The 23,479-nt window shown below is 43.3% G+C and overlaps 1 protein-coding gene across 3 annotated transcripts in view; it reads right to left on the bottom strand.

The window, feature by feature from the left end:
• Nucleotides 1–1,372: 1,372 nt before the first annotated feature.
• Nucleotides 1,373–23,479, bottom strand: part of CCL28 (C-C motif chemokine ligand 28) — a 42,623-nt gene continuing 20,516 nt past the window's right edge. For 2 of the 3 annotated variants that reach the window (XM_030565756.1, XM_030565755.1), the window contains 3 exons: nt 12,158–12,245; nt 5,915–6,044; nt 1,373–4,110 (listed from right to left, as the gene is read on the bottom strand). In XM_030565756.1, the coding sequence (XP_030421616.1) occupies nt 3,948–4,110; nt 5,915–6,044; nt 12,158–12,245 (381 nt within the window). In that variant the 3' untranslated portion in view covers nt 1,373–3,947. The remainder of the gene's footprint in view (nt 4,111–5,914; nt 6,045–12,157; nt 12,246–23,479) is intronic. The other variant, XM_030565753.1, reaches the window with a different exon arrangement.

Genomic DNA, 23,479 nt, shown 5'->3' with positions numbered 1-23,479 from the left:
GGAGGAAACAAATCAAATGGGCTCATAGAGGACCTAGGACATACCTGAACCAGCTTTGTGAGACAGGTGCATAGGTCAAATCCTGTGAAGAGCTGAGCACCTCCTATAGAACGTCAGTGGGAGATGAGGACACTCAGCAGGAACAAGCCATTGGTGGAGACCACTTACTTACACAGATTGATAGGAAACCCAAAGAGGGCCTGAATGCCACCATAACCCTGGCCAAGAAAAATGCCTAGCTCCAAAGGGAAGAGTCCAAAGATACGTGTGGCGACTGGCAGCAGAACACAGGCCAGGGAATACTCTCATGGCCACGGGAACTAACAAGATACATTATATAGGGCTCAATCATACATTGAAGTGAATAGGCATTGAGAGTATTCAGTACCTTGCAGCACCAGGCCCTACAGCATTGCTTTCATCTAATATGTTCAATATATTCAAGCAGTTACCCAGGGCCAGCCCTACTGGTGGGCGACATGCATGACCTCCCAGGGCACCATGGTCAAGAGGGTGCCGGCGCCCAGGCAGATTAAGAGGTGAGAGGCCTGTCAGCTGGGCTCCACTAATGGATGGCTTTGTTGGCCCACACAGTGTCGCGGCTCAGCAGAGGGGACAGGCAGGTAGGACCAACTCTTGCTGGGGAAAGGCTGAAGTTGCGGGGGCGTTGTTGCAACTTGCAGCTGGGGAGGGTCTGCCCCAGGGCGAGCTGTGGGAACCCCAGCAGGCACAAGGGAGCACCCTGCAGGAGAGGCTGGGGCCAGGTTTGGCCTTGCCCCGGGGCTGTGCCGTGTGCCAGTCCCCACTGGGTTGGGTGAGGCAAGGAGAGCACCAGAAAGCGATCTGCTTCTCCCTGGTGTCTCCTGCACTCATCCCAGGCTGCGTCGTGCAGCCCACCTGCCAGAGCAGCCACTCACCTGCCCCCAAATGCCCATGGAGCAGGAGCAGACAGGGCATACTTGGGCTAGTGGTGAGCACTCCTGGGGGCATACAGCGATGTCTGGGGTTGGGCAGTGCTAAGGAATGGAGGCAACAGGGCTCCCTGGGCAGGTTTCTGGCAGCTCAGGGCAACAGACCCCATGCCAGGTGTGTGCTGTGCTGCGCTTCAGTTAATGCCTCACAGTGCTGCCACCCCCACACACCCCCAGCGCTTCACATGGCTGTCAGCCCAGCGTTCTCATCGCTGGTGCCAGAGGTTTGGATGCTTCAGTCAGCCAGTGCTGAGCATATGGACTGCCCGTGCCGTTTGCAGTGGTCTCAGCTATAGGTGAACACAGTCCCTACTATAATTTAAAAAGCTTCTCCAGTGAACTCAAGATGTGTGACTATACTGTGTATCTGTACTTAAACTCAGAGAAAGGGCACAACAGTACAGCTTTACCCAGGTTGCCATCTTCCTTCAGGCTGGCCCTGTAGTTATTTATTCAAGTCAACCAATGGAAAAATGTGAGGTAGAGCAGATTTGTTGCATACATCAGGCTCACATCTGTATAACACAATATAATTTACAACATATATAGCTATGTCATTCATGTTTACAACATATTTCATATTCGGTAGTCTCAAAATGGTATTTTTATTATATTTAGCATATACTGTACATGCCGAAAACATACCGCAAAAATAGCTTTTTCAAATCATGTACGTACTATGGCTGAGGCATTTTCCCTGGCCTAGGTCTGTGTTGTGGGCTCCATTTAAAAGAGTCAGATTTCTAAAGGTATTTAAGTGCCTAAAGATGCAGATAGGCAATTCTGAAAAGCCCACTAGGTTCCCATCAAAAATCACTGGTATTCTGGCATCTATGTACTTTTTAAAAAGACCATTAGGCTCCTATTTACATCTTTTTAAGCACCTAAATACCTTTCAAAACCTACCCCACAGTGATTATTTGTACCCTGGCTAAAGGTTCACCAAGCCAGAACTTTTTGTTCCTTCTGTCTCAATAAACAAAGCTCAAAGTTTGTAAGCACCAGATCCTCACCTCTGATAAAAATCTTCCGGAGGCACCTCTCCAGTTGTACAAAGGCTTTAATCGGACAGCTGAGGATTTCCCCAGAATGGTGGAATTCTCAGCTGGTGTAAAGCTGACTATGCCAACTTTGCTTCACCTGCTCCCCCACCTTGGTGTAGAAGGTATCCAATGGGAAGCATTTCCAGGTGCATCAAGGGTTGGGGAACAACCCTGGGCCAGTAGAACATTTTCTAGCAGACGTAGGCGAGAGCTATGGCTGCTCTAAATTGTGCCAGACGTGGATTCAGCCCTCATCGTCCTAGAGGATTGGAGGAAGAGTAAAGGTGGCCTAGAGCTACCATCCGCGCTGCCCCCCCTGCACTGAATTGAGGATCCAGTCCTTAGTTTTTTCTTACCTATTGCTATTTCAGGTGTGAATTAGTTTCTTCCAGCGTTGTGCACATCAGCAGCTGAAGGAGCTGGGCTGTTATTTAGCTGTTTTTATTTTGTTTTGGGGAGACTTGCTTGCTTCTTGTATCTACCATCCTACATGCTTTATCACATGTTAGTAGTTTTAGTTGTTTGTATTAATAACAACTGCAATGTACTTTACACAGTCCCTACCCTTAGGGAACTAACAGTCTAATTTTAGATGTGCTGCAGTGAGACCAAAAACAACTGGAGAAGAGAGAAAAGATTTATACCACCACATTATAGTAATTTAGGATTATTATAGGTATACCCTGATGAGCATAGTGCTCTTACTTGATTTTAAATCTCTACCTTCCTTCACTCATTACTTCTTCTCTCACATTATGTTGGGGCAGAAAGAGTGCGTGTGACTGACATAGCTTAGTATTTCTAGGCTGTGTGGAAGTAGTAAGTCTTCATGAGGGTTTTGAATGAGGAGGGAGAGGACCTGATGATTTGAGTTTGGAAGGCTGCTCCACGCATTAGGAGGCAGCAGGAAAGATGGCAGTGGAAGGAGGGACATGTCCTGTCTAGCAAGGCTGGTATCACTGGCAATACTAAGATAATGAGGTGAGACAAAAGAAACAAGATCAAAGGTGTAGGCTGGGGCAAAGAGGTGCAGGCCTGTGATGGCCAGGATGAGAAATTTGGTACAGAAGCTGGAAGGGGCTGAGGGAAGCACTTGAAGAGGGGAGTAACATGATCAGAAAAAAGAATAATGAAACTGGGGAAATGATCTTTGCAGCAGAATCTTGGACCCCATAATTTTGAGCCTGAGGAGCAGGGAGGACAGTGGTATTGCCAGCAATAATGAAGAAAGTTTAGAACCAAAGGAAGCTTGACATGGGGAGAGAGAGGTCATTTTGGTCATCTTGAGCTTGAACTGGGGGCTGGCCATCCAGAATGTTATGTCAGAAAAAGCAATCAGATACACAACTGAGAAGCAGGTCACATGAGAAGAAATCAATTTGTGAGCCGGTAGCAAAAAGATCATAGCTGAGTCTGTGCAAGCAGAGAAGGATAAGATATAAAGAAGAGGAGGGTGCCAAAGGCAAGACCCTGAGATAAGCAGAGGAGGGGGAGAAACTCCCTAAGGAGTTGTTAAAGCAGCAGTCAGAGAGTGAGAAGGATATGAAAGCCAAGTCAGGAGAGGGTGTCAGAAATTAGAAGTATTGACAAATACAGAGATATCAGAGGATGAAGTGGAGTGAAAAGCACAAGATGTGGCCAGGAAGATATTGTCATCCCTAATGCATCAACTTTTGCCTTTATCTGGCCAGAATGATTCCCAAAGAACAAGATCCTTTCAAGATGCATATTAAAGGTGGTAAAGGATGTGTACAGCTGACATCTGTCACTGCTCGCTCTGGGAATTTAGACATTTGGGAAACTATTTTTAAAGCTGTAATTGCAAAATGATGAGCAGTTATTGTATGTGAACTCCTAACCAAACATTTGTCTATTGCAGAGAACACAATGCAGCATTCACAGGTAACTCTGTCCTGGGTGTTGTTTCAGCACACTACTGCTTCACCACAATTTGATTTTTCCTTTTTGTGTTCCTTTTCTTCCCAGAATGAAGATTTCCATTTCTTCTATGATCTTTGATTCTGTTCCTTTTCATCCATTTCTTAACAGTTTTATTATGGGCGCTTACACATAACTTCTTGTGCTTTACATGAAGGCTGCCAGAAGAAAAAGAAGTTATGTTGTCTATTGCAAAACTCATTAAAAAAAAAAAAGCAACTCTTAAAAGGTAACTAGCCGTATTTGAAAGCAACAAAACTACTCTCATCTCAGGTTTTGGAAGACCAACTTTTGATCACCATATTATCTTCCAAACAGAGCTAGGCACATATCTGATTTTTTTTCTGTTGGCTTGTTTGCTGTCAATACTGCAAAAATAAAAAAAATGTTCAGTTTGGTTTGAACCATACTCAGACATTTTTGGCTAATAGAGGAAGTCCATTTTGGGTCAAATGCAATGCTCCATTAGATCTGAAATATTTTCTTTCTGGGCATTTGTAAAGGACTGTATTTTAGGAGAATGAAGTAGTGGTGATGCCACCAGGGCTTTGGAGCTGTGCTCTGGCTCTGCTCCAGCTCCAGGCAAAAACCTGCAGCTCCACTGCTCCAGAGCTGCTCCGCGCTCCAGCTCCGGGCTCCGCTACAAAGCTCTGGATGCTACCCTCCCATTCTAGCCCAGTAGTTAGGGTCCTCATCTGGGATGTGAGAGGTTGAGGTTCAAATCACTGCTCTAAAACAGCGATTTGAACCAGGTATCCCCGATCCCAGGTGATTGACCTAACTACCAGTCTACAGAGCCATTCTCACTCTCTCTGGTCCAATATTATTCAAGTATTTTATCACAAGTAGGACATCTTCCACAGAGAGATTGAAAGACATCCATGCTGGAATACTCTGTATCCGATGAGTAGGTCACCCAGCTGGGAGGAGGAGACCCAAATTCAAGTCCTTGCTCCAATGACTAGTAAATTCTTTATAAGACGTAGAAGAGCTTCAACAGCACACATTGAGATCTAGCTAGAATGACCTGGGAGGGGAGTCCTGGGTTCAAATCCCTTTTCCAGAGCACAGATTTAAAGCTGGGTCTCCCACATCCTATGGGAGTGGACTAAAGGGATGAGGGGGCACACACACCCCATTTTGTGAACTGTGCCTAAGTGTCCTTGAGAATCTAGCCCCTCCCCCCCTTTTTTGGCCAAAACTATTCAATGAATTTAAATCAAATTAACAAATAGTTTTGGGTCAACCAAAACTGCATTTTTCAGTAAACAAACTATTCATCCAAAACGTTTCTTCCAGCTTTACCTTCCAAAGCAAAAGTAGCTTTAGTGCATAATTACTCAGTTACTCCTGACCTGAAAAAGTACAGAGCAGAAGGGAAGCATCTTTGCTGAGGCTGAAGATAAAACACAGTGCAAATTAGTGCATTGGGAATGAAGTGACACAGTCAGGTCTGTTCAAGTGTTATAAAAACAAAAGACTTACAAAGCCGAAGATGAATAGGAATATTTCCACGATTTTTAACTTAATTTAATTTATTTGGATTTTAAGCACTCCCTTGAGATACTACTGACCAAACATTGTGTTATTTTGCTAGTACATGACAGCAAAAAGTGAAACTGAGTAGGAATGACTGTAAAAAAGAAGAAAATCTGATTTGCTAAGTTTATGCTCATTTTCCATGCTGAGTGAAGTGCAAAAGCAACAAAACATTAAGGGTGAAATATAAATTAGATTTTAAACAATTAATTCAGTTTTAACAATCAAAGGTATAATGCAGAGAAGGAAAGTTTTTAAAATATACAGGGTCTGTTTCTCCACTGTGACATCAGTTTTATGCCAAAGAAATGAATGGAATGATACTGGTATAAAATTGGAATAACTCAGTAGAAAACCAGGCCCAATAATTTTTAACTTTTGACAGTGTCTCTTTAATATATGATCACACAGAGCTTCACTTACATCACAGCTGGTATGTTGCACACTCCATCATCTTTCTGGATTTCAAATTTTAGAACTTTTCTTAGAAGTCTTCTGGGTACATGGTGCGATACTTCCGTGCAACAGTTAAAGGATACCAGAAATAGAGTAGCTGAAAGAATCAAAAGGGGGAAAAAAAAAAGTCTTCAAGGTTGAAATGAATGGGACATTGTGTTGCCCATCTTGTCAAATCCATCTTGTTTAGTGAAAGATTGCAGTCTTTGCGATCAGTCAGTATTTCTTCCTCCTGTGTCTTATCACCACCTCCACCACCACTCCTTCAGGTATAGTGTTTCTTCCAACTATCCCTGTGGATTTGTATTTAAATACCATCATCAGGAGATTTAATAAATAGCTTACACTTCTGGAGGGACAACTCTGAAAGCAACTGTGATGTTGGTAAACCAAGGCTATAGGTGTTAGTTAAGAACTGACAAATTCATAGCTGGAAACCAAACCAGTTCACCTATTTGTTAGTTTTGTTCAAAATAGGTATTAGTCTTATAAGAATGTATTTAGTGTTTAATTCTATGAAATGCTTGTAAATTGCTGCATGTGCTAATCTCACTTGTTATGTCTGTATTCAATACCACAAAGAAATATGTAAGTTTTGCTTTTTAACTTTGAAAATATTTGCTCTGAACTTGTGAACCCAGGCACAGGAATCATCCCCCTGCCCATAGAGAAGGAATATCAAAATCAGATGGGCCATCAAGGAACATCACAATACAAAGGATTGGTTAATGGCCCCGTCACACTTTGGAAATGCTGTGTGCCAGGTGGCAAGAGTCTGAGGACTGTCTGTGACTCCACAGTAAGGGCTTGGCTACACTGGAAACTTCAAAGCGCTGCCACGGGACAGCTGCTGCGGCAGCGCTTTGAAGTGAAGGTCGCATCCAGCTCCTCATGGGGATTAGCTTGCAGCACTGGGAGCCGCGCTCCCAGCGCTGCGGCACTGTTTACACTGGCGCTTTGCAGCGCTGTATCTTGCAGCACTCAGGGGGGTGTTTTTTTTCACACCCCTGAGCGAGAAAGTTGCAGCGCTGTAAAGTGCCAGTGTAGCCAAGGCCTAAGACTGATATAGCTGTCCAGGAGTTCACTTTTGTTACTGGGTAGGTGAAATCTAATTATAGACCATGCCACCAGTTTGGATGTCCATCCTGCTGTAGACAGCCTGCCCTGAGGTAGGCACTGACTGTTGTGACCACAATGTGACAGCAATCACTAATGACTGTGTGTTTGGGTCTGATTTTAAAACTGATCTTGCAGAGGCAAATCAGGATCAACACTTTCAGTCTTTGAAGCTGCCACTGCTAGTACAACTGTTTTGAGGGCTTGAAGCCCCAGGAATGAAGCTTGGCTCTCAGCTCTGGAACCACCTTCTGCAGCTACTCTCCTTATCAATCTGCAGACAGCTTCCCTGGCTGACAAACCACCTAGAGAGCCAGAAGAGGTTTGTTGATGGAAAGGGGAAGCATGTATTTTGCCCCCAAGATGATATATCCTTGAGTTATGAGACTGAGGGGGTCCAGTACTGGGATAAACCTGTGTGCCCCCCTCCCCAGTATTTCCCTCTAATGGAGAGATTGAAGGGAGAAGGGCTACTGCAAAGTGTTCAGTGGAGATCAGAAAACCCAGAGAGGACATGTAAAACGCCCCCATTATGGCCTGCTTGGACTTGGGAAATGTACTTCCCTTCCCCTCTCCTGGGATCCCCTTTATTCAGTATCATTCAGCTCCCACCAAGGTCTCTTTTTGCTCACCCACAAGGTTTAGTGTCCCACAGGCCTCCTTTAAATTCTGGCCTTCCTGGCTCATAATTCACCCTTCCAGTTTAGAGGTTGCACAGCCCTCCTTCCTGGACTGTGTTGGTTGACTTCTTTCCGCCAGCCGCCATCTCTGACTGGGCTTGGAGCTTCCTTTAATTCCCCTGCACAGTCTAGTTAGGATCCCCCCTCCTGCTCTGTCAGGCAGATTTTTTAGTGGGTGTAGAATTTGTGTGTTTTGTAAAGACCTGGAACAAGCATGGGCAAATAAGGAGTAGCTTTCTGTAAGACATCACTCTGAAGGATATAGAAGTGTGGGATATTGTTGTGATTTCACAATTAAAAAAAAATTTAGGAAAAGGGACCAGGAGGGGTGGGGCTAGTTAAGGAACCCACCCTCCTTGCTAAATTGGTAGTTGACCAAAGCCTGCTATGACCGAGGATATATTCACCTATGCAATTTTTCCCCGACAGACGGGTAGGAGCAAGGACTCTAATCCTCCCCCTTATGGCCCAGCACCTCTCTGACCAGGGGTGTGTATAGCTAGACAGTTTGTACAAACAGTTTATATCTGTATAGTTTTCCCTGACAGATGGGTCGGAGCAAGGACTCTAATTCTCCCCCTATTGCCCGGCACCTCTATGACCGGGGGTGTGTACACCTGACTGATCAATCACTTTATACGTATGGGATACCTTTTATTAGTATTTAGCAGTATTTTCAACAATCACAGTGCACATCTTCCCCTTTTTGCAATTCTCCACCAAAAATGTTATGCTTATAGGAAGCACATGGGATCTTTTTCAGGGGAAAAGGCAATATAGTGCAGTGGCTGAACCAGCAGAGAGACTTGTGCCCTCTTCTTCGTGCACCCAGGAAGACTTGCCCTTAAGTTGGATTTTGGTTCAGTCTAGTCCAGTTGCTAAAAGAAAAGAAAACTGAAGTTTGGCCTGGCCTTTTTCATTCCTACAGGCATTCCTCCCGCCTCCTCCTCTCATGTTTTGCCTGCCTCTGTCTCTGTCAGCAGCACAGACAGAAATCCCTTTCATTACTGCTTCATCCAGGCCAGGATTTAGACTCAGTGTGGTAACAGAGTCACAAGCTGAATTCCTCAACCAGCAAGCTAGAACTAGTGGCTGTGTGGGATTAGCAGCTGCAGTGGCAAATCCCCAGCTTCTTGCTTCCTCTCCGTCACGAGGGACATTGCCCTGTTGGTGTCATTATTTCTACAAATTATATTATCCATGTTGATCCTTCCTCTTGCCTGGGGACTTTCACCAAGGAGACATCAACTGTTTGTTAGAGGCTTTGTTCCCTTTATTTATAAAGAGCTGAATCATACAATCATGCAGAAGAATCCACCAGATGGCTATCCAAGAAATTCAATGCAGTTCCCCACCATACAGAGCTCCTAATTTACGACAGACCCAGGGAGGAGCAAAGAGCCCTTCAACCACATCTACATCCCAAAATTTGCTGGAAAATCCCAGGGATTTTGCACCATCCAGTTCCAAAGCCTTATTTCTTGGCCTTCCCCATGACAGCAAAACCCACTGAGATACTGTGCCAGTCAATACGTGTGGTCAGTTTTCACCCATCCCTGACGGGAGCTGAAAGCCACTTAGGGAGGATTTCTTGTTCCGAAGTCTTGCTGGAATTTCCAACTGGAATTCTGCACTTTTTCCAGGGTATAAGAACAAAGGAAGAAGCAATAGCTCTGGCCACCCTCCAACTGCTGTCAAGAAGCTACATTTCTGGGTGGGCCATATGATGGAGGAGGCAGATAGGCACAAATGAAAGGGTGGGGGTAAGGAACGGGAAGAGAAAAGCAAGGAGGAAACTAAGCAGGAGGTCAAAATATGAAAGCAAAGGAAGAGGAAAAAACCCACATCTCCCTCAATCATCTGGTTGGACCCTGGCAGATCTCCCTGCGTGACCCCAGTAAAGCCCAGGAGTGGGAACCCAACCCCCCAATTTTATCTTTAAACACGTAACCTCTAATCTACCTCTTTTTGCAGATCCCACTTCTTTATGTGATTGAGCTACTCTTTTCCCAGGCAAGCATTTCCACATGTGATAAGTTTGAGTTCAGAGGTCACTTAAAATTTTTGCTTTAGAAAAGTGATTTAATGTTTGCAGTGCCCCAAATGTGCTAACGTTCTTGCAAACACGTGAGACTCATCCCTGCCCTGCAGAGGTTACAATCTGATCCTGCAAACACTTACTACTGAGTATGACTTACTATGGGACAATGAGACTATAAACCACAGTAAGCACTCCGTTTGGTACAAGCAGGTAATTGTAATGATGCAAGTAGATCATGCAAACAACTCAGTTGATTAAGTGTTTGCAGGATCTGGTCCTAATTTAAAAACATACAGGATCACATAAGTAATTTCTACTTTGAAATATAATTCTCCTCCCTTGCCCATTCATGTTTATTGCCATTTGCTTAACTTTAGTTGCTTAACTCACTCACTCTCGCTTTATGACTGGCAGTTTGGTGGAAGCCCTTACCACTTATTTTTAACCCTTCCTTATTTTCAGTATATTTGAGGGGGTGGCAAGGTGGTTATTATTTTCCACAAGTTTTTTAAAACTTTTCTTTTTTGTATCTTAATTAAAAATTATTGTTCCATCCCTTTACCATTTATCATGTATTTGCTAATCTTTAGCAAGTAATAGTCTCCCAAACGTCTCTTCCTTTGGCTGGGGCAGTACAACCAGTGTCCTAAATCACACCCCAGAATACCCAAAAGACACAACCAGAACGTCTCCAACCTGAAATGTAATAAACCAAATCTGAATCCACTACCTTTGAAATACTTTGAAGATTCCTTATCCATTAGGCTGCCTTGATTCATGAGACTGCACAGGTATTATTTTGGCCACCAGAGGGCTCTCGTGTATTCCACTGAACAGAGGTCAAATATATGGAAAACCACAAAGAAAAGAAACCCACATAAAATTGAATATTAAGAGCCAGGTCTTATTCTTACATCTGTGCCACACCAGTGAGGTAAATGTGGTGTAGTGGAGGCAGACTTTGGGCTCAAAGCTATAAAATTCCTACTGTATTCTCTAGTTCCAAAATGGGCTAGTATGTTTGCTAGACTTTAAGGAAATTTGCCTTTAATTACTGATTTGTTGTTAAATGCAGAGCTTAGTCACCTAATTATTTGTCTCATACATACTGATCCATCTGGTATACAGAATAAAAGAACAAATTTAAGAAAACTCCCTCTATGCCCTTATTTGAACACCTTGCCCCTAGCGTGGAAGCACATGCATTCCCAGCAAGTACATCCAGATTACAGCTCACGCAAGCCTGCGCCATCCAACAGGTGCAGAGGCCATTTTGGCAGGGTAGAATTTTAAGGCACATTTTACCCATTTGTGACATGATCCTGAAAGGTGCTGATGGCTTGTCTATACACAGTTAGTGCACAGCAAGCCAGGGTATAAATCTGCAATTCCCTAGCTTGCTGGGCACTAACTGGCTGTCTGAACCAGCTACCATGCACTAAAAGTTCTGCAGTGTGGTTTGATGTACTGCTGTTTAAAACTCTACTCTCGCTGAAGTCAATGGGAGTTGAAAACACTCCGTATTTCACAGGATCAGGCTCTTGGATCACCTCCTGAATTTGGTAAAGATTTTAACATCACAGAGTTTAACAAGATTATTTTGTAATATAAAATTACAAGGAAAACAATAAAATATTGACTACATGGGCTAGAAAATTCAAGCAAAGTATGTGGACTCAACTCATGTATGCACCTAGCAGAGCTGTCAGTAAGCATGATGCAAAATGGGAGAGTTAATCTATTGTGCAATTTGCTACAGTTAAAATGTGAGACGATGAAAATCAGTTTTTCTACATTTTAGCTATAAAATCCTATTTAAACTTGGCACCTATCACACACACAATATACATGACTTTAGAAAGTGCTGGTTAAGTCTGCAAGTAAAGTGTCCTAGAGACCCTCCTGCATGTGAGTAACTTCAATAAGATGAATTGTCCCAGTTGCTCTGAAGTGCAGTTAAAATGGTAGCATTTATTGTCACAAATACCTTGTTGTACTGATCCTTTCTAAAGACCTGGCATTTCCTGTTTAAACCATTTTACAAAAAAAAAAAGTTCCCCAGTCTAAATATCCAACTGCCCTTGATTTTACAAATGGTAATTAGCTAAAACAGAGTGAAATCTTAACCCCAATGAAGTCAAGGGGAGTTTTGCCACTGATGTCAGTGGAGTCAGGATGTCATGCTTAAAGTTCTCCCAGTTTTCTGTATAGAAATTAAAACCAAAAGTGATAATCTCCAATTACTCACAATGCTATGGATATAAAATAGCTCCAATTCCACACAGAGACACTTTGCCTTATGTTTTTGTTTTGTTTTTTAAAAGATAAACCTATTATAAATGTAGCAAATAGATAATGTACAGGATGACTTACCCTCAGATGTTTGGACAACCACAAATGCAAAAGCAGCAAAGAGATTGACTAGCTTCAAATCCATTCCTTCCAACTGCTGCGGCTCTTCCTGTAACAGACCAGGTTGTAAACTACAGGAAACAAAGGTGATCCTACCTCCTGGACTGCAGTAAAAGAAACTAACTTTAAAGCCCCACCCTTCACAGATGCTGCAAGTGGGCTTGAACCTGCAAGGTACTAAGCAGTCTGGCCCAATCTAGCAAAACACTTCAACCCATGCTCAAAGTTTTATTGACTTTAATAGGACTACTCACATACTTAACTTCAAGCAGAGGCTTAAATACTTTACTGGATCAGGCCAGAGTATTCAGAATCTTGCAGGATCAAACCCACTTCTGTGTTCTTACTTCTCTATCTCTGTGATGGATCTGGCAGCTGCCAGTGCTTTGGCATTAAAGGTGCTAAATAACTGTGGGTTAAGAAGAACCAAAGAATCAGAGTTTATCGTTGCTTTATACAATTCACATGAGGGCCAAATTCTGTTGTCAGTAACAAACATGCAACTCCATTAAAGTAAATGGGCCAAATTCAGCTGTGACACAAACAGGCACAACTCCAAAGAAGTCAGTGGAGTTGTGCCAGTGCTGAATTTGGCCCATTTGTATGGGGAGATTTTGGCAAACCAGTAAAGTGCCTGAAACCACTATCGCTTATTGCTAAAAGCGGTCAAGTCAGCAGGCTGTAAAGTGGCCATGCAGCAGGCTTAGCTTAACCAAGACAGGAGGGGAGATGGTTTTGGGTGCCACAAAAAGGGCAGCTTGACCCTGTGTCCTTCCTGATAAGAATTATGTTGAAGTTGCTGATACATGCATTTTAGGGGCCTCAAGGTTGCAAACTCTGGAAAAAAAACCCCACGCCTGGTTAATCAATAACACTGCTCTACAGCCAAAATGCTTCTGAAATAAATGTAGTCCAACTTTACTAATTCTGGGTCACTAAGAACGAAAATGATGCTTAAAATTGTTGATTGGCTCTAGTTTTCAAGATATGCTATTGGGTCAGTATATACGACCCTTGACTTGGGAATGGCGGAGGATAAGTGAGTTGTAAAGGAAAGGAATCTCAATTTAAACCAGAAATGACTAAAATACATCTTTGACTGGATCTATGAATAAGTCTATGACTGGGTTTGGACAGTACTTGCTTTTTAGGCAAAACAATGAATGATGCAATCTGAAGCTGGTATTGCATCATACATGATGTGAATTGCATCATGTTATTCCTAGAAGTCATGGATGATGCAATCATAACGAAGCTTACATCACTCTGCTGAACAAATTGCCCTATATCAGCTCTAGAAATCATACAGTGTCGTGCTCTCTTATTTGTCAGTGTTTGATTTTGCAAAGGGACACATTTCTGTTTAGCCAAAGTGAGCAGAGATGCCTCGTACTTGTGTGAACAGTGCAGATAACTTCTGCTATGTTTGTGGTGAAGTGACTTTTGCATCTCAAAAGCGCAGTATAACCACTATGGTTAAGAAAGCCTATCACCTTTATTTTGGTTGCAAAATTGGAGATCAGGACAAGAGGTGGGGCCCACACATATGCTGCAACACTTGTGCAACAAATCTTCACCAGTGGTTGAACAGGAAAAGGAAATCTATGCCTTTTGCAGTGCCAATGATTTGGAGAGAGCCAACAGATCATACCAGCAATTGTTACTTCTGCATGGTGCCTCCAGTTGGGAAAGGTGTGTCAAAGAAGAAAAAGTGGACTGTGCATTATCCAAACATTCCATCAGCTATACGCCCAGTACCCCACGGAGAAGGACTGCCGGTTCCTGATGCACCAGAATCACTCTCACTTGAGTCAGACGAGGAAGAGGAAGAGGATGAAACTTCTGGCCCTGAACCATCAATGTCACAGGACCCACATTTTCTCCCATCCTCCTCCTCTGAACCACACCTCATAACACAAGGTGAACTGAATGACCTTGTCAGGGATTTGGAACTACCCAAGAGTAAGGCAGAGCTGTTGGGCTCCAGACTACAGCAGTGGAATCTCCTGGCATGCTATCAGGGCAAATGGAGCCCATCAATGCTTGCAGACTTTTGCTGGACAGTGACAAGAGATGCTCCATTTCATGAATACAAGAGACAAGCCAAGAAGCACCGAGTAGACACTGAATAGGACTAAACTATGTACATAATAGTTTTTTGCCTTTTGTTTCATAATAAATTTTATTTATATAACCCTTTTGCTGATTTTTAAAGTGTTACATAAACAGGACAGGTGAAATATTATCATGTAAAGCAACCATAAACACATGAAAAGACCTAGGTTTACAATTTATGATTAAAACTATCTACACAATATACATAGACATAAAATGTAAAAACTTAAATATCTTAGAAACAGTAGCTAATCAGTTGTTTTAATTGTCATATTTGAATTCAGCACATCAAAATACATAATAAATATCACTTTTTATCTCTGAAGCAGATGACTTCTCAAAAATTGTAGACCAGTGTAATCAGAAGGAAACCTCTTGCTTGACCATTGAAACTGCTTGCTTAACAAAGTTTCTTTAAGGGTATGTCTACACTATGAAATTAGGTCGATTTTATAGAAGTCGATCGTGTATGTCCCCACTAAGTGCAGTAGGTTGGCAGAGTGTGTCCTCAATACCGTGGCTAGCATCAACTCACATAGTGGTGCACTGTGGGTAGCTATCACACAGTCCCTGCTGCCAGCTGGAATTCTGAGTTAAGCTACCAATTCCTGATGGGGCAAAAACATTGTCACGTGGGGTTTTGGGTACATGTCGTCAGTCTCCCCTTCCTCTCTCCCTCCCTCCTTGAAAGCCATGGCATACAAATCGTTTCACGCCTTTTTTCCAGGATTACCTGTGCATACACCATAGCACAGCAAGCATGGAGCCTGCTCAGCTCACTGCTGCTGTTGTGAGCATTGTAAACACCTCGCGCATTATTCTGCAATATGTGCAGAACCTGGCTAGGAGATGCCAGCACAAGGACGATTGTGAGGAGGACATGGACACAGACATTTCTGAAAGCACGGGATGTGGCAATTGGGATATCATGGTGGCAGTGGGGCTAGTTGATACAATGGAACACCAATTCTGGACCTGACAAACAAGCACAGACTGGTGGGACTGCATACAGGGCCAGCTCCAGGGTTTTTGCCGCCCCAAGCGAAAAAAAATAAAAAGCCATGATCGCAATCGGCGGTAGTTCCACTGCTCCGCTTTCTTCTTCGGCAGCAATTTGGCGGCAGGTCCTTCCCCCCGAGAGGGGCCAAGGGACCCACCACCGAAGAGCCCGATGTGCCGCCCCAAGCACCCGCTTGCTCAGCTGGTGCCTGGAGCGGCCCTGACCGCATAGTGTTGCGGGCATGAGATGATTCCCAGTGGCTGCAAAACTTTCACATGTGTAAGGCCACTTTCATGGAACGGTGAGAGTTGCTTTTCCCTGCCCTGAAGTGCAGGAATACCAAGAGGAGACCTGCCCTGACAGTTGAGAAGCGAGTGGGATAGCCCTGTGGAAGCCTGCAATACCTGACTGCTAACAGTCAGTTGGAAATCAATTCAGAGTGGGCTAATCTACTGTGGGGCTGCAAGGCAATCAGTAACCTTCTGCTAGCAAGGCTAGTGACTCTGGGAAATGTGCAGGTCATAGTGGATGGCTTTGCTGCAATGGGGGTCCCTAACCTTGGTGGGGCGATAGATGGAACCCATATCCCTATCTTAGCACCGGACCATCTTGCCAACCAGTACATAAACTGCAAGTGGTACTTCTCAATGGTGCTGCAAGCACTGGTGGATGACAAGGGACATTTCGCCGACATCAACATGGGATGGCTGGGAAAGGTGCATGACGCTCACATCTTTAGGAACTCTGTTTGAAAAGCTGCAAGAAGCGATTTACTTCCCAGACCAGAAAAATACCACTGGGGATGTTGAAATGCCAATAGTTATCCTTGGGGACCCAGCCTACCCCTTAATGCCATGGCTCATGAAGCCATACACAGGCAGCCTGGACAGTAGTAAGAAGCAGTTCAACTATAGGCTGAGCAAGTGCAGAATGGTGGTAGAATGTGCATTTGCACATTTAAAAGTTCACTGGCCCTGTTTGCTGACTAGGTTAGACCTCAGCACAACCAATATTCCCATTGTTATTGCTGCTTGCTGCGTGCTCCATAATATCTGTGTGAGTAAGGAGGAGACATTTACGGTGGGGTGGGAGGGTGAGGCAAATCGCCTGGTGGCCAATTTTGAACAGCCAGACACCAGAGCGATTAAAAGAGCACAGCTAGGTGCTCTGTGCATCAAAGAGGCTTTGAAAACCAGTTTCATGACTGGCCAGGCTACAGATGTGACAGTTGTGTGTTTCTCCTTGCCCCCTTTGTTGAATTTACTTCCCTGTAAGCCAATCCCTCTCCCTCCTTTGACCACAGTTGGCAAAGGAAATAAAGTCTCTATTGTTTTGAATCCATGCATTCTTTATTTTTTAAAAAGTGAGATCACTGACAAGGTAGCCTGGATGGAGTGGGGGAGGAGGGAAAAACAAGGCCACATTGCTTATTGTAGCCACACTACAAATTAAAACTGTTTGAATGACAGCCTTCTGTTGCTTGGGCCATCCTCTGGAGTGGAGTGGCTGGGTGCCAAGAGTCTCCCCCTCCAATGTTCTTGGACGTCTGGGTGAGGAGGATATGGAACTTGGGAGGAGGGCAGGCAATTGTACAATGGATGCAGCAGCGGTCTCTGCTCTTGTTGCCTTTCCTGCAGCTTCACCAGATGCCTGAGCATGTCCGTTTGCTCTCACATTAGCCTCAGCATCTCCTCCTGTGTGTTCTGATCATGCTCACTGAATGCTTTCCTGCCTCTGCCATTGAATGCCTTCATGCATTCAGCTGTGCCCTAACAGTGTGGGAGGACTGCATGAGCTCAGAAAACATGTTATCATGAGTGCATTTTTTTCATCTTCTAATCTGTGATAACCTCAGGGACGGAGATGATACTGGCAGCATAGAACCATTTGCACCTACAAGGGGGATAAAAAGGGAGAGTTAAATTTAAGATACATTTCTGAGAACAAAAGGGAGACTTTTTCACAGTGAATCAAGAAATTCACAGCAGACAGCACATGGGCTTTAGGTACAACATCGCATTTTGCCTTTTATATTGAGCTCCTGCAGGTATGGTGACACATCACATACGGCTAGGCAACAGCATTTGGTTTCCAGGCAGCCATGGTAAGCCAAAGGATATGCGGGGTTGGCTTCTTCCACCTCCGTAACATCTGGGAATGGTTTCAAACTGCAGCGCCCTCTCTTCCCATAGCAAGCAATGCTGGTTGGGTTTGCCATTTAAAAGGAGGGGGCTGTAGTTTTGGGTTGGATGTGCAGCACACCCCTCCCCCACCACGTGGCTAATCTCCAGGATGATCCCTTTTAGCCAAATGCAAACAGCCCAGCATGAACAGGGTCCTTTTACCATTCCCTTACAAAAATTTCCCTATTTCAACCAGATGACCATGAATGATATCACTCTCCTGAGGCTGAGACAGAAAAGTAAAGACCGAATGTTGCATGAATGCGACCATAACCCTGGACCATTCGCTGCCATGCTTTGTACTGCAATGATTCCAGACTACTTGCTTCTGGCTTGGAATGGTAAAGTGTCCTACTGTGGAGGACAAAATAAGGCAGCCCTCCCCAAAAATCTTCTGCAAAGGCTTTCAGGGAACCTCCAAGAGAGCTTCATGGAGATGTTCCTTGAGGATTCCCGCTCCATCCCCAGACACATTAACAGACTTTTCCAGTATCTGTACTGGCTGGGAACGAATCCCAATTTTTCACGGCAAATCATACATTAAACACAATTGCTTTTAACCACTTTTACAAATGTGCACTCACCAGAGGTGCCTTCTCCGCCTTCAGGGTCTGAGAACCCACTTTGGGAGGGTATTGGCTCCAGGGTGATGAAAAGGTCCTGGCTGCCAGGGAGAACAGATTCTCTGCTTGCCTGCTGCACATTCTCCTCCTCCTCCTCTTCCTCATCCACAAAATCTCCTCCGTGTTGCAGGAGACTCCGCCCTGGCTGGTGTCCATGGACAGTGGTGGGATAGTGGTAGGGTTCCCACCTAGAATGCCATGCAGCTGATCATAGAAGCAGCATGTATGTGGCTCTGACCCGGAGCGACCATTTGCTTCCTTTGTCTTGTGGTAGGCTTGCCTGAGCACCTTAACTTTCACGCAGCACTGCTGTGTATCCCTGTTGTAGCCTCCTTCCACCATACCATGTGCTATTTTGGCATATATATATATATAAGCATTTCTTCTTTTTGATCAGAGTTCTGCCTGCACAAATCTTCTTCCCATACAGCAATCAGATCCAGCATCTTCCATTCGCTCCATGCTAGAGCTTGTTTGTGATTCTGGGTCTACATTGTCACCTGTGCTGCTCAGCGCGTCACACTGACCAAACAGGAAATGAAATTCAAAAGTTCCCAGGTCTTTTCTGTGTACCTGGCTAGTGCATCGGAGTTGAAAGCACTGTCCAGAGGGGTCACATTGGAGCACTCTAGGATAGGTCCCGGAGACCAATACCGTTGAATTGTACAACGCTGCATCTGCACTACCCCAAATTTGACCCAAGAAGGTCGATTTTAGTGCTACTTCCCTCACCGGGGAGGAGTATAGCAGTTGATTTTAAGAGCCTTTTAGGTCGATGGAATGGGATTGGTTGTGTAGCCGCATTGCTTATAAAATCGACCTAATGCAGTTAAATTCAACCTAACCTTGTAGTGTAGACCAGGGCTAAGTGACATGTCATTGTATTACTTAATGTATAAATAAGGGGGAAAAGTTTGAGGTAGTTGGACGGGTCTCTCCCTCTGGATGCATCTTGTGTTCTCCACCGGCAAACGGGTTGCCGTTGTGTCACTTGAGAGCCACACTCAGTTTCGGTAATTATTGAAGGCTGGGAGTGTTTTACTAGCCTGTTGCAGACGTGTGTAAGTGCTTGAGACTAAGTAAAGTTTAGCTTTAAGTGAAAATACTTGTGTTGTCCTGTTTGTGCCGGCCATCTATCAGTCAGATGGCCGTTTCCCCCTGATTTATTTCCTGACACCACCTCGTACAGAGTAAAAGTTACCAAGAGCTTTGGGTTGAAAGGACCTCGGGTAACACATTGACTCCCAAGAGGTTGCATGGCCATAAGTGAGGGCAGAATTGGACTGCCCCATTTCACCCTACCTCTTACTGCCTTTCTGAACTGTTAATACCAGCAGTAACTGAACTGGAGACTGAAGTTACACTGTAGGAGCACGTCTTCTCTGCCACCATAGAACCAGAGCATCCCGGGTGAAATTATACTTCTGACATCAGTCTGTTTACATTCCCTGCACTCTTATTTCTGAACCAAATATAGAATTTCCATTTGGTGAGGGGACTAAGGGTGGAAGAGGAGAATATTTTGTGGCAGCAACAGAACATCCAATCTGAACAAAAAGTGGGTTTTTTTTTGTTGTTTTTTGGTCAATCACTTCAAGCTAAACTGGGAGACTAGTTTCTTTCCATATTTCTGTGGGTTGCATGAAAGAAGGCCATTTCCTGATGCTTGCACAGAGAGGAAGTATTTGCCTACAGAAAAAATCTCCTGATCTAACTTTCTACCATTTCTGGTGCACAAAATGTTCGGACAAATAATTTGAAACAGTTCATGCTTAATCACCACTTGTGCAGAATGATATTACTGCACAAGAAGGAAAGCAGTGCTGTACGTGTTCAAGAAAAATGTTTCCTTTCCCCCTTGCAATCAGAAGTTGCCTACTTACCCCTCCCTCTCAGGTCTTTCTTGAAACTTAAATTGAACAAGAACAACTAAATTTAATAATCAGAGGGGTAACAATGTTAGTCTGGATCTGTAAAAAGTGGCAAAGGGTCCAGTGGCATCTTAATAAACTAACAGACATACTGGAGCATAAGCTTTCATGGGTGAATACCCACTTCGTCAGAATACTCACATGCACCTGAAAATTGGGTATTCACCCACAAAAGCTTATGCTCCAATACATCTGTTAGTCTATCAGGTGCCACAGGATTCTTTGTTGCTAAATTTAATAAGATTCTTATATGGTGCCCATCACCGATCAACAAAAACAGGCAATCTGTGAAAAAACTGAAGAGGAAGTTTTCCCACCTACCTGTTAGTGTCTCTCCTCTGCTAAAATGTATCCATTTTCCAGTCTCTCTCCAGTCTTGTAAATCACCCTTCTCACCTCCCTGTGCCTCTACACCCTTGTTACAATAAACACGTCCAGCTTCTTAGGCTCTCCCTCTCACCACAGTGCTGCCATCTGCTTCGCAGCATCTCTTGTCCCCTTTGTGCTCCCACAGACTTCTTTCTCCCTCCTACACTCCTCTACCCTTTGCACTGCAGTGGCTCCAGGTTTACTTCTTCCTTCAGTCTTTTAATTTGAGGTCACAAGAGCTGGTTGGAAGTTTCCCAAAAGAACGTTACTCTTGTCAGAAACTGCCAATTCACTGAAAGCAAAAAGTTTCATGGAAACGGATCACTTCTAATGACATTTCGTTTTGAAAAGAGAACACATTTGATTTTTCATTTTGAAATGACATTTTATAGTATGAAAAAATGTAAAATGTCAAAATTGGAAAAATACTTTGATTTTTTATGAAAACAATTTGATCTGAATTTTTTTTCCTCCTTTAGAATTTCATTTTTCCAGACATTTAAAAAATTGTTATTGTTCTGTTTCAGAACAAAGAACAGTCAAATTCAGAGAATTTCTTATGAAATGGAAAATCCGCTTCCTGCCCAGTTCCAGGTGCTGATTTAGTAGGCAATCCCTATTGAGCAAGACACAGAAGCACACAAAACCTATGTGGAAATATGTGTATGTTTTTCTTAAGAAGAGAGATACGATAGAGCATGTTCGTTTATTTTTGGCATGAAGGAAATTACTTATGTGTAACTCAGCAAGTTGATATGCACAAGTCACGCAGCGAGCACCTGCTCTGTAATACTGTTTGTGCAACAGAAGCCGGAAAGGGACTTACAACATTTAGAAACCTTTGCCAATCTGCATCGGTACCAAGATAAGGACTTGCAGCAGTTTTGTATACATTTTAGCTGTTCTTCACCATAACACACAGAGAAACAAATGACTGAATAAGAAGAAGAAACCTGATAAAGTAAATGTTACAGCATTAGTCCCCAGGTTAGGAACTTTGTTGTAATAGATTTAAAGGAGGTTCTGTATGCCAGCTGCTGGACATAGACGGGCCCCTTGGGTGCTCTCTAGCTCACAGAATAACTGAACAGCCATGTCCTTACATAGAGTCACCCATTTGGATCAGGATCTGAACTTTGTGGTTCAGGCCTATCTTTAACGTTAATGCTAAGGATCTGCCCCAGCTCCTGTTGAAATCAATAGCAAAAGTCTGAGATCAGTGGGAGTGGAAACAGATCCCTGCATAGGAGGTTGCAATGGAAGAAAGACAATGGAGGACCACGTTCTCAACAGTTCCATAAAGTTCCATATAGCATGAGATCAACAGTGTTTTCTGCGCATTACTCAGATATATGTGCATCTCCAGTGTTTTCAAGAATACAATTGACTGGTTTTACTTTTCTGCAGGGATACATTTTATTTCTGCTAGCAGACAGAACTACTGCATGCAGAATAAAACCAACTGCTTCAAAAGTGTTACTATGATTTTGCTAAAGTTTCACAGTATCATGTTCTTGCAGAGTTTGCAAAGCCATTTTTCTGTATTTCCAGGAGCCAAAGCAAACAAAATGTTTACTTGCTTCAACAGCAACGTTTAGAAAAGGAGATGGGGTTGGTTCAAACACAATACTTTTTTTATCCTTTAATATGAAGATATACCTATCTCATAGAGCTGGAAGGGACCTTGAAAGGTCATTGAATCCAATCCCCTGCCTTCACAGCAGGACCAAGTACTGTTCCTGACAGATTTTGCCCCATATCCCTAAATAGCCCCTTCAAGGATTTAACTCACAACCCTGGGTTTAGCAGGCCAATGCTCAAACCACCGAGCTCTCTCTCTACCCCCTTTAGAGCTACTATATTAAGGAGCTTATGCTAGCAATTTTAAGTAGCATAAAACTATTTATAGGTGGATACTAAATAGTAGATTTAAAACCAACACAACCCATGCTTATGTCACTGAGAAATTTAAAAACAAAATCAGAACCGAGAAACAATATCAGTATGTGTTATTGCACATTCATAACTATCACAGTCTAACAACCAACTATCACAGGAGAACATGTGAAACAACACCACCTTTTCCCAGAATTGTGCTAATCAGGCATAATGTTAGACATCTGATTGATTCAAAAATAACTGGTCAACTGACTGGTCAAATATTTTAAAGCACTAGTTTATTAGAATAGTAACCACCATAAAAACAACAACAAAAAAGAGAGTAAGAGTTATGGTCTCCAATAGGCTCAGCCTTTCGATAGTTACAGATGCCTAATTTAAAAAAACCAAGCTACTTAACTGAGCTCTTATAACTCAGAAAAATGTGAAACAATGAAATTAAGCTCTAAAAAAAAAGAAAGAATAATAATTATTACCTTTTGAGCAGTTACATTAGTTTTCAAATGTGAACATTATTCAAGACTGAACAGTTGAAAATGAAAAGAAATTAAATTACACTGAACTAAAACAAGCACTTCATAACTATAAAAGAAAAACACAATTAAAATGCATTTATGCTTGTTAGGCAGCAGGTGAACTCTTCAAGCAGCTTCTTGGCCATGCATATTTTGTTTTTGTGTTGGGTGAGGATTTTAAATGACTTACTCTAACACATACCAGGGTATAATCCAGGTTAATGAGTAGCTGTGTCACCCTTGGTCTGTAATCTCGGGTGCCCTTTACAATGCTTTGCTGCTGTATCCTCCAGCCTGGACTGCTCACAAACTGATTCCAGCGTGTAAATCACTCCCAGCTATGTCTGTGTGTGTGCTACAGCCAGCCAGCCACACCTTGGCTTTACCAGCCTTGGTTATGCTGCAGGGTGACCCCAACAAACACCCTGTCATGGATTTTCCTCCAGAAACGTAGGTCCTGTATTGCCCAGCCCTCTCCTGGCCAGCAGAAGTATACTGAGTATGTTATCCCTTTAAAGGAATATGCACACAACTTGTTACCCCAAACAGAGTTACCCAGACACTTCAACTTGAACACACTGCATTAGATAAAACAATAAAACAAGTTTATTAATTACAAAGAGAGATTTTAAGTGAATACAAGAATGA

This window comes from Gopherus evgoodei, chromosome 6 (genome assembly GCF_007399415.2).
Source record: "Gopherus evgoodei ecotype Sinaloan lineage chromosome 6, rGopEvg1_v1.p, whole genome shotgun sequence".
Taxonomy (NCBI): domain Eukaryota; kingdom Metazoa; phylum Chordata; order Testudines; family Testudinidae; genus Gopherus; species Gopherus evgoodei.
Note: the sequence above shows the minus strand (reverse complement) of the source record. Positions and strands in the feature narration are given on the sequence as shown.